Source organism: Primulina huaijiensis, chromosome 2 (assembly GCF_012295235.1).
Source record: "Primulina huaijiensis isolate GDHJ02 chromosome 2, ASM1229523v2, whole genome shotgun sequence".
Classification (NCBI taxonomy): domain Eukaryota; kingdom Viridiplantae; phylum Streptophyta; class Magnoliopsida; order Lamiales; family Gesneriaceae; genus Primulina; species Primulina huaijiensis.
Window position 1 is genome coordinate 24737007 of NC_133307.1, and position 11125 is coordinate 24748131.

The 11125-nt window shown below is 31.6% G+C and overlaps 1 protein-coding gene across 2 annotated transcripts; it reads left to right on the forward strand.

The window, feature by feature from the left end:
• The first annotated feature begins 1021 nt into the window (after positions 1 to 1021).
• LOC140970865 (probable inactive receptor kinase At5g67200) lies at positions 1022 to 4549 on the forward strand. Of its 2 annotated transcripts, none has more exons than XM_073432819.1 (2): positions 1022 to 2744; positions 3858 to 4549. In XM_073432819.1, exons 1-2 carry the CDS (start codon positions 1277 to 1279, stop codon positions 4421 to 4423), a joined length of 2034 nt encoding a protein of 677 aa, XP_073288920.1. In that variant the 5' UTR covers positions 1022 to 1276; the 3' UTR covers positions 4424 to 4549. The 2 variants fall into 2 exon arrangements, with proteins under 2 accessions (XP_073288920.1, XP_073288921.1); XM_073432820.1 differs by having other exon boundaries at positions 1025 to 2744; positions 3861 to 4549.
• The last annotated feature ends 6576 nt before the right edge of the window (positions 4550 to 11125 follow it).

Sequence of the window (11125 nt, forward strand, 5' to 3'; positions counted from 1 at the left end):
TCAGCGCACTTTGTAAATTATCTTGTTTTTTCACATGTGAGGGATGACGTGAACCAAAAATTTCAATGTATTTGCAAGTTTAATTTGACAAAATGAGCTTTTCAAAACTATAAATTCAGGAATTAAACATATATTTGGTTTTATTATAAAAAATTTATTAAATTAAAACAGTCCGATTGTGTGATTCCGTTCTTTATTACCGGTCGCCACTTTAAAGATCCCAAAAAAGTGATGTGTAAAACTTTCAACTTTCATCGTTATCTAAGCTTTTAGAACAAAATAGCACTTCATAAATTGATNTAATTTACAAAGTGCGCTGATAAAGATAAGGATAAATGGTGATATTGAAAGTTGAAAGTTTTACGCATCACTTTTTTGGGATCTTTAAGAACAAAATAGCACTTCATAAATTGATTTATAAGATGATTAATGTATGTATATAAACGACATGGTATGTTTATATCAATATTTTAAAAAATCATTTAAAGACATATTAGGTATTTTACTCTTAGAGTAAAATAAATATATGAATTGTATTTATAACAAAAAGTTGAGTGTAAATAACCCTCACTTAAATATTTTCATTGATTTATCATTTCATTTATTTCAGTCAACGGTTTTGAGTTTTTTTTTATTAATTTTACATATTTAGTTCTTCATACTCTATAAAATATTAAAACTATAAAAAAATTTATATAATATTATGTTTTTNTTTAAAATTTTGATTTACAAATATATAATTTTGTAATATATTTTTTATTTTTTTATCATTAACAATTTCATTCAATCAATATATAAATTATAATAAGCAATAATTTAATTGTGATTATAGAAAATTATTGTTTTTATTTTTAGTATGATTTCAAATGATATAAAAATATGTATAATTCTCATATATTATTTATTATATGATTAATTTTAAATAAATAATAAATAATTATTAAAATACTCAAATTTATTAAATTTAAAGTTAAGGGTCGCTTTGATGAAGGCAGGAATCAGGGTCGTATTAAAACGAGTGCACGATCTTCGAAGCCAGGGGAAGAAAGTAGTCTTTTTTCAAATTATTTTCCTTCTCTTTCACGTGCAGTTTGACCCCTCTCTGTTTACGTTCAGTGCTCCTCCGCCAGCTGCTCCGCACACATCGCGGTACTACACCACCACCACCACCTCAGCTGCCGCCGTCACATCCATCTCTTAACTGTCAATGTATTTCGTTTTCGGCCTCCAACTCCGGCCAACTTCCAGCTAAAACCATACATTGGTCGTTCTCGAAATGAAGCTCAACATTGTCATTGTGCAACTGTTCTTTTCTTTAGCATTTCTGCGTTTCGTACTCTGCCTTCCAGCTACCCGTACAGGGAGCGGAGGTGTCGGCGTAGATGCCGGAGCAGTCGCTTCTTTCCCCGCCGATGCTGTCTCACTTCTTGCATTCAAGTCAGCGGCGGACCTCGACGGGAAACTTCTTTACACCACTAACGAACGGTTCGATTACTGCCAATGGCAAGGAGTGAAATGCGCGCAAGGCCGCGTCGTGCGATACATTGTCCAGGGTTTTGGCCTCCGGGGAACTGTTTCCGACGTCGCGCTCACCAACCTCGACCAGCTCCGAGTCTTGAGCCTGAAAAACAACTCGCTTTTCGGTCCTCTCCCTGATTTCTCTCTTCTCATAAACCTTAAAACTCTCTTTTTAGACCACAACTACTTCTCCGGAGCATTTCCTCTCTCCCTTTTGTCCCTCCACCGTCTCTTGATTCTTGATTTGTCTCATAACAACTTTACCGGCCTCTTGCCGGAAAATTTGATGGTTTTAGACCGGTTAGGATACCTCCGACTGGATTCAAACCGGTTCAGTGGGCTCATTCCTCCATTGAATCAGACATTATTGGGAGTGTTCAATGTTTCTAATAATAACCTCACCGGTCCTGTACCTGTCACCCCAACTCTCAAAAAGTTCAAAGTTTCTTCCTTTCAGCATAATCCCAACCTCTGCGGTGAAATTATCAACAAACCTTGTCAAGGTTCCCCTTTCTTTAACTCGTCCTCCTGCAGCTCCACCCTGGCCTCACCTCCATCGCCGCTTCTGCAGAACGCACAGTCCCAGCAAGGATTGAGCATCGTTTCACCTCTTAATCAGCATAAAAGTCATAAAAACGTAGGCTTAATTCTGGGTTTTGTGGCTGGGGTCCTGATTCTAACGGCAGCTGGTTTAAGTATTTTGGCGTTGATAAGGAAAAGAAGAGAAAACAGAGATCAGATTGAAGCGATCGAAGAAAACCAATTCTCTGAGGAAACCATACTGACCAAAACTCAAAGGGACACGACTTTAGTGTCACTCGGAACAGATCAAAACACAAATGCTGGGAATCGAGAAGCCAAAAAACTGAAATCTGACGAGCAGAAAAAGGTTATAAAAAGTGGGAAACTGCTATTCTGTTCGGGGGATGAAGAATTGTACTCAATGGATCAGTTAATGAGAGCTTCAGCTGAGCTACTGGGTAGGGGTACTCTTGGTACGACATATAAAGCTGTGATGGCTAACCAGTTGATCGTGTCTGTAAAGAGACTGGATGCAAGCAAAACCGCCATTACAAGTGGTGATACATTTGAGCAGCATATGGAAGCTGTTGGTATGCTGAGACATCCGAATTTGGTTCCTGTGAGGGCTTATTTTCAGGCTAAACAAGAAAGGTTAATTATTTATGATTATCAACCTAACGGCAGTCTCTTCAATCTTATTCACGGTAACTCCTCCAACTCTTGTTCTTTGTATTTACACTAAGTTAAAGCAAGATTTGAAATAGTAAATATTCAAAGATTCATTATAATTGGTTAGCTTAGTGATTAGAACTTGATCTAGACTATCGCCACGCAGCCCACTTTTGACGGCGGTAATTCGTTGATATTCGATCATAGCTCCTCATATATATACCTAGTGAAGCTCCTAAAATTATTATCCATTGCAGGATTACCAGTATAATGGAGGTGAAATCGTAACAAGTAAACAACTTTTATGCTAATCTTTCGGTAATTCTAACTAGGAAATTATCTCTGGGCAAGGACTGACAAAATAATGGGTTTTGCTTTCTTCTATTTTACATAGTTATGGTGAGTTGGAGGGATATGGTGGGCAAGTTGTGACAGTGAGTGTCTGAAATAACTTTTATTTTCTCTGCGTAAGATGTGAATGGAGTGGCTGTACGTAGCCCAATGGATAGATTATAAATGATCAATCAGTGCTGCACAGACTCTGTTGGAAATAGCTAAATAGGCACCCCACTGTCTTTATCCATACCGACAATTCGCAAAAGAGCTCTTAACTATATGAAGTCAAAAAATATTACTTTGTGATTTAATTCTTAACTAGGTGAAGTCTACATTAAACTTTGTTTAAATATTAACCATATGTTTAGAATATTTGAAAACTACAGCCTCAGTCAAATATTTCATCACCTATGGAAGTGACTTTTTTTGTGGGGTCCAATCATGAATTGTGATTTAAGATTCAGTGTTGCAAAATTCTTAGACACTAAGATTATCATAGCTTATTAGCTTTGTCTGCTGCATTTATTATATGATTTTTTTAACGGAGCAAGCATTGCATCATTCTTGCATACGCAAGTTAGAGTAGATGTTTTGGAATTACTCGCTTTTATTAATCCATCAATTATATTTTGCGTTGGGTATCCGTATCACAGATGGCGCATCTACAGAAAAGTTGTGTTTATCATGCTAAGTTTAAAATATTTGAGTTATACAGTCATAGTAGGAGTGTGATCCTAGGTGATTTATGAGAATTCTCGATGGTTGTTTGGTTCTGTTTATTGTTTCCACGATCTCCTTCATCTTGTGGTCAGCAGGTTCCAGATCGGCCCGAGCCAAACCTCTTCACTGGACATCATGTCTGAAAATTGCAGAAGATGTTGCACAAGGCCTAGCCTACATCCACCAAGCATCCAAGTTCGTCCACGGCAATCTCAAATCTTCCAATGTCTTGTTGGGCTCTGATTTTGAGGCCTGTGTCACAGACTACTGCCTAGCAACCCTTGCTGACGCTCCATCTGATGACGACGCGGAGAATGCAGGGTACAAAGCCCCTGAAACCCGTAAATCCGCTCGACAATCCACGGCCAAATCTGATGTCTATGCCTTTGGCACCCTCTTGTTAGAGCTCTTGACCGGAAAACCGCCTTCCCAACATCCGTTTCTTGCACCCCCGGACATGCCGGATTGGGTTCGAGCAATGAGAGAAGACGACGCTGAAGATGATACGCGTCTTAGAATGTTGGTTGAGGTTGCGAGTATATGTAGCTTGACGTCCGCCGAGCAGAGGCCAACCATGTGGCAAGTGTTGAAGATGATCACAAATATAAAGGAGATTATGGATGATGGTTCAAGGGATTTGCAGACCGGGTACTTGTGATGTATGAACTAAAAAGGGAATTATTGTATATGTGATTACTTTGGGGGAAAGAACTTGACACATGTAATGGATTTTGTTCCAATGTTGGCCTTTCGTTGAACTAAATTAACCGGCATTTTATTGTTACTGATGTTTTCTTGGGGCTGACAGCTCTTTGATCATCGTCTATCATAAAATTATAAATTTAATACGAAAATTCATAAGAATTTACGCTTATGTTCAAGGGCAAAGTTCAATAATAAAAAGCTATAATATTAGAAATTTCATATCCAAAAATTCAAAAAATAAAATTTCTATATTCTTTTTACATATTCAAATAAAGTTTCCTTTGAAGACAAATTTATCCAATCTAGTTTCAATTTCTTGAAATTTTATATCAAAAACCAACCAGGTCAAAATCTAGCATTTTTTTTGTTCTTTTTTCAAAACTTGGGCTTGGCTCCTCTAATAAATTAACATTAATCATAATGGCTAAATTGTGTAAAAATTAGAAATAAAGCAATTCTTGATAAATTTTGACGTCGTGTAATGGCTAAAATGGGCCAAGATGAAACGGAAGCGTATACATTTCTTGGTCCACGCCCAATAAAATTTTGGGCTATTTTCTGTTGCCCCGTGAAAACGATGAATAACATATTTTTGTAATATTTTTACAATTTAATTGGAATTGGGAAATAGCAGGCAATAAACTACTAAAATTCAAGTCAAAGCAACTATAAATTAAATGCTATTATTTCAAAGTCTACGGACTGTAAATATTCACTTAGACGGCCATTCAAAAGTCTACACTGAGCAAGAATTAAATGGTTGAGATATTTGTATATTAATTTAAAATATACCTTATTTTATGATGATATCGCTTTGTTTTGCTTTCTGGTTAATTAATATAGTAAATTGGATTAGTACTATGAAAGTAATTTCGAACAAAAAAATGTCATATATCTTTTTTCCTGCATTACAAAAACGTTTTAGTACATATTCTTATGTAAGAGAAGCCTTTAATAATAACTAAATAAAATATGAACATGTATCGTATGTGTTATTATTATTTTTAATTTGATCAAATAATGTTAAACAATGAACACGAAATTATTTTCAATTTAAAAGAGTTGTTCGATTTAAAAGAGAAGTTTTGTTTAGATTTTTTTCTATGTAAAATATGAAGTGACTTGAGTAGGTTTTTAGTGAGGTAAGAAGGATGTCTTCTAAAATAGTTAATATGATGACAATATTTTTAAAATTATAGTGTAGATAAACAATTATGGGTCTCATATTTGATTAGAATTCGCATTTTGGTTTATGTCATTATCTGTATTTATCAATAATTTCAATTAATTCTTACAGACAGGGCATATTAATTTTTGTTTTGTTTATCCATAAACATGACTAAATAAAATATTTTATTTTTATTTTGTAAAAAATATAACTAAACCGATTATTTGAAATTAATGACACGTATATTTATATATATTAATCATATTATATGCACCGTGTGTGATGTAATAATGTTGGTTTTCTTTTATATAATATTTTTGTAGTATTCCAAGATTATTTTAGCTCGTTTGTCGCCGTCGTGATGTTTTTTCAATGAATCGCCCATGAAATGTAATTTATTTCAAATGGGAGCTGCTCAAAAATCTACCGACCATATCTCGCGTGGTCAGTATGTTTTTTCCCATTTTATAATATTCTTTTTAAATTGTTGGAAAGTTTAAACTCCGTGGCGGAATTATGTCCATAACAAAATCTGGTAACCAATTTTGGTAGTTTCGAAAAACTTAATAATAAAATCTATGATTTAAACTATAATTAAAATATATCTATTAATAATATATTTTAAAAATTAATTAAAAACAATATCATTCATGATCTATAGTTTAACACAAGTGTTCATCATTTATTCCCTCAATTGTTAAGGTTAAGGTCTTGAGACTTGTTAGGTTTCAAGTTCGAGTCTCGTTGATTGCGGGTATTTTTTTCTAATTTATTTAAGTAAACTTAATTGTTCCTTTGTAATTTTTTTGGCTGATATAAACAAGTCTCGAGTTCATGCTTAAATCTCGTCGACAGTGCAGAAAATTATATTACATCACACAATATTATTGTTTTATTCTAAAAAGTAATACATGCTAATGTAAAAAGTTGTCCAATCCAATCAAAATATTTGTATTTCAAGTGATAAATTACGCAACCAAATATTTAATCCATCGTTAGGTTACAGTGTAGCTCGACATATCCATCCCCTCGCAAAACTTAATTATCATTTTTAGCACAAAAATATGATTGATTGCATAAAACTCGAGTAAAAACGTAAATGGCCAAATCTTGCAAAAATATTATTAGATATTCTATGATATTATTTTGGGATATGTGATATGACAAACCAACCAATCCACTACCTAAGGTCTAGGCTAAAACTACAGAAGACAGCAAAAATTTTAATTTGAAATACCAAAAAACTACTCAAGAAATTAGCAAATTTTGATATTTTCATTTCCATTGTATACAAACATGCTTCATCTATGCTATCACTCCATGTGTACTTTTGTCCACGATATTCATGTAATCATTTGAATTCAAAACAAAAATATACGAATATCACGTTAACATATTATTTTAAATTAAAAAATACAAAGAAAGTGTTACTGTCAGTGTAGCATAATATATCAATATCTGCATATTCAATCCATGACTATGTGTGTTAGTGTGTGTTGGATATGATGCCTGGTCGATGGTCCCCGATGACAACTTTTAAAAGTTGACAAAAAAAGAGAGGGATTTGAAAACATTTATGTTACATCTCTGTCACTTTCTTTTTTGTGAAATGAGGTTGTTAACTCGATGTTTATTTTTCCAATTCCTTTATTAATTTCTAAAATTTGTACATCTTTTCATCAAAAAAGCTCAAACATTGAGTGATTTGTGTGTCATCAAGGGGTATGGAGTCGAAGAAAGGTTAAATGTACCATTATAGATTTTAAGACCTGCATCTCCTATTTGTAAAGGGTCCACAATTTGTGTAAATTAATTTTTTTCCTATATTTTACTTGCTTGTTTAAGATATTATTTTTTCCTATATTTTCCTATATATATAATTTTATTAATTATTTTAAATACTATATTCACATTTTGTGGTTTCGATAAAAACATGAAAATATATAATAATAATAATAATAATAATAACGGTAATTGATTTAAGCTCGAAAATTTTATGTTAAAAATGGTTTTGTAGACGTGGCAATGTCGAACATGTTAGATGGAGAGGCACATTCCAAATCAAGCTCTATGATAAAACTATCCTTTCAAATGGATAAAAAAAAAATTAAAGAGTAAATTTATTTTTTTATTTTTTTTAACAAAAAGACAGAAGATATTTTTCTCGAGAAGTAGTCACCTATTTTTCGAATTAAAAATTATCAATTTTCCGGAATGTTGGTTTATTTTTTTTAATTATTGACTTACATTTTATTGGCATGACAATAAGAAGCTCGGACCAAACCTAACAACCTTATAGCTCCTCGTCATAAAGAATTCAACAACCAGATTTTCGTGCTTGCTCTATCAATAGGAGCGATGTACTTTAAGAGCATCGGCGGGATATAATATAGTAGCTACGTATATAATTTCACATATAATGCGAGCAATCTTTATAATAATGAAACATGGTAATAATTTCTTTAGTTTAGGAAAAAGAAGAATATAAATTATATCGAGTTTGGCTAAGCAGAAACATATCGAGCATGCTTAAGATGTGTGTGTGTGTATATATATATATATATATATATTGTTTTTATTTTAATTTTTTATTTTGGAGAAATATAAAATATGAATATTCCGATTTTATTTTATTACATAAAAGTACTGAAATTTGGTGAACGCATATGATCCTATGTTTACTCGGTCGACCAAATTTGGTACCATTATCAATGTTTTGAATCTATTACACGACCGTTCCCAATATGACAGAAGGACAGAATAATTTAGGAGGTTGAAAAAATGTACTTACTTAATTAAATTATTTAATTTGTTTCCTAGGGAAATAATAATAATAAAAATACTAATAATAAACGTAGTAAAATATATCATGTCTATGGAAATTTGTCTATGACAGAAAAATATTTACATTCAGATTAATATACTTTTTTTTTCGAATCTTTCATATATTTTTCTTAAAAATAAATAACTATAATTCGAAATGAAGTAATTTATATCCACTCGACAGAAATTTGAATTATTAGATTAGATGAATTTGCTCCATCGAATGTGGTGCCACTATAAATGTCTCCGAATCTATTACATTACTGTCGTAGAGGCGGCACACCTTTGGCACATGAGCGAGCTAGCATGGAAAAATTATTTAGGAGAGATTGAAGGAACTTTGTACCAAGGTTGTTAAATTATTTAATTTCATTTTCGATAACACAAAAATTGTTATTAGATCATTTTATAAATCAATTTTATGATACAGATTTATGTCAAAAACATTATCTTTCATAATAAATATAAGTCGAATCAACTCGTTTAATAAATATAGATATGTGAGAAGATCTAACGAAAAATTGAGTAAAGTAATATTTTGTACAAACTCTTGTTGAAATGCTCCAATAATAGTCTCTCCCATCACTTAAATTTTTATTTTGTCCTTGTCGATGCCTTGTGCTTATGGAAAGACATCTTCAATTTCATATACACCCAAAATTTTCCATAAACATGAATTATCATTAAACCGTTCCACTTTTTTTTCTTCATTTTTCGTTACTTCTACCCCTTAAAAACATCACCTTTTTACCAAATTTACGGCCTTAATTACTTTCAAAGGCGTGATTTGAAAAATATATTGTATCATTATTTGGTTGAAGAGTACCTTTTTAAATTTCATGCCGACAGCAAGACTTCAATGTTTGATTTATTTTTCAAGATCTTATTCTTTTGAAAAAATATGTGGAAATATCGTGATGTTAACTAACCATAGGCATTTTGAATTTTGTGGGTATTTTTCTATATATTACACGAAAAATATTTATTTAACGACTTAATTAAATAAATGTAGAAAATTGTAAATTATTATAAACACGTGATCTGAATCTAGTATAGNAAAATGTTTTTATACTCCATTGACCTGTAATTATTTTTCATATAAAATCCAGTATAAAACATTGAAAATCTGTAACATATAAATTGTAAGGAATTGTGTTGTTCGATAGTTATGGGTAAATAAATCAATCAGTAGTATAGTAAGATTATAAATTTGTGTTTTATCAGAATTAAGTGTTGTGCTAGATGTTACAACATCTCGAACAACATGCAGCGGAATATTAACTTTTGTAACACAAATCGGTTAAAATCTATCACTAGTGACTTTCACAAAAATCAATTTGCTCAACACGTTGAGAAAATAAACGCCTTCTAAAACAAATAACCAGAATAAAAACTTAAACACGAAAGCTAAAAACGTGAGCCAAAAGGGAATCCACAAAAACAATCTTCAGCCAACTTCTTCACGGATGTTGTCTGCAGATGTTTCCAACATTCAAGGCAACACGCGATCACCACTCTTCAAACAGCAACTGCTTCGAGAATTATTTTGCTGTGAAAATCCTTCCCTGCGTGTATGAATGTATGTATGATTGATATGGAAGAAGCACTTCACCAATGTCCGTGACCCCTTATTTATAGATGATGAATTTTAACTCCATGAGGAAACTTATTTCATATGGAAAGTAGAGTTTAATTAGAAATAAACTCTATTTAAACATTGATATCATATCTAGAAGATATTTTCATAATTATCTCATTATCTTAGAAAGACAATCACATTAAATATTATACTCAATTAAATTAGTAAGGAAAAATAATATTAGGAAAATACTTTAAATCAAGAAATATATCAATTAAATACGGAATTATTATTTCTCTTCATAAATGATATTACAGAACAAATTATTTCATATATTATAAAAAAATTTGAGTATAAAATTTAAACAATTATATTAATATCAATATTTATTACAGTTGTCTGTATGCTCGAATATCATATATCAGTATCCGATCTAAAAGATTCTATACTAAAATGTCTTATATATGTAACACATATTTAATATTTTGTACCAAGTTTCATCCAGAAAAAAACAAGTGTCATTAATATCAAAATTTATTAGTCATATTTGGGTACTCAAAAACCATACATTAGTACCAGATCTGAAATATTTAATACTCAAATAACTTATATTAATGACATATATTCAAGGTTTCATACAAAATATCCAAAAAGACATCTATTAATATAAAATATTTTATACACGTATATATAATAAAAAAATCATATATTAATGTCATATCTAAAATATTTAGTTACCAAACAACTTATATTTTTTCTAAATTTTCAATGTTTTATGTTAAATTTCATCAGAAATAACATATGTGAGTCTAGGAAATGGCACTACAAGAAATTCTGCATACAACAACGCATATACGACAACGGTTTTTGTGAAAAACCGTTGTCGTATGTTTTTCACAACGGTTTTATCCAAAATCGTTGTCTTTGGGGGGGTCAAAGACAACGGTTTTTAAAAACCGTTGTCTTTTCGAGGTCAATTACAACGGTTTTTGAGGTCAATTACAACGGTTCTATAAAACCGTTGTCATTGAGCGTTTTTTTAGGGTACCGTTGTCTATTAGCGTGTTTTTTTGGATAATCGACAA

Excerpts from the sequence above, each read along its gene's own strand:
- LOC140970865 (XM_073432819.1), top strand. The coding sequence starts at position 1,277 with ATGAAGCTCAACATTGTCATTGTGCAACTGTTCTTTTCTTTAGCATTT. Across the intron at positions 2,745-3,857 it reads TCTCTTCAATCTTATTCACG|CAGGTTCCAGATCGGCCCGA; the intron begins GTAACTCCTCCA and ends TCTTGTGGTCAG.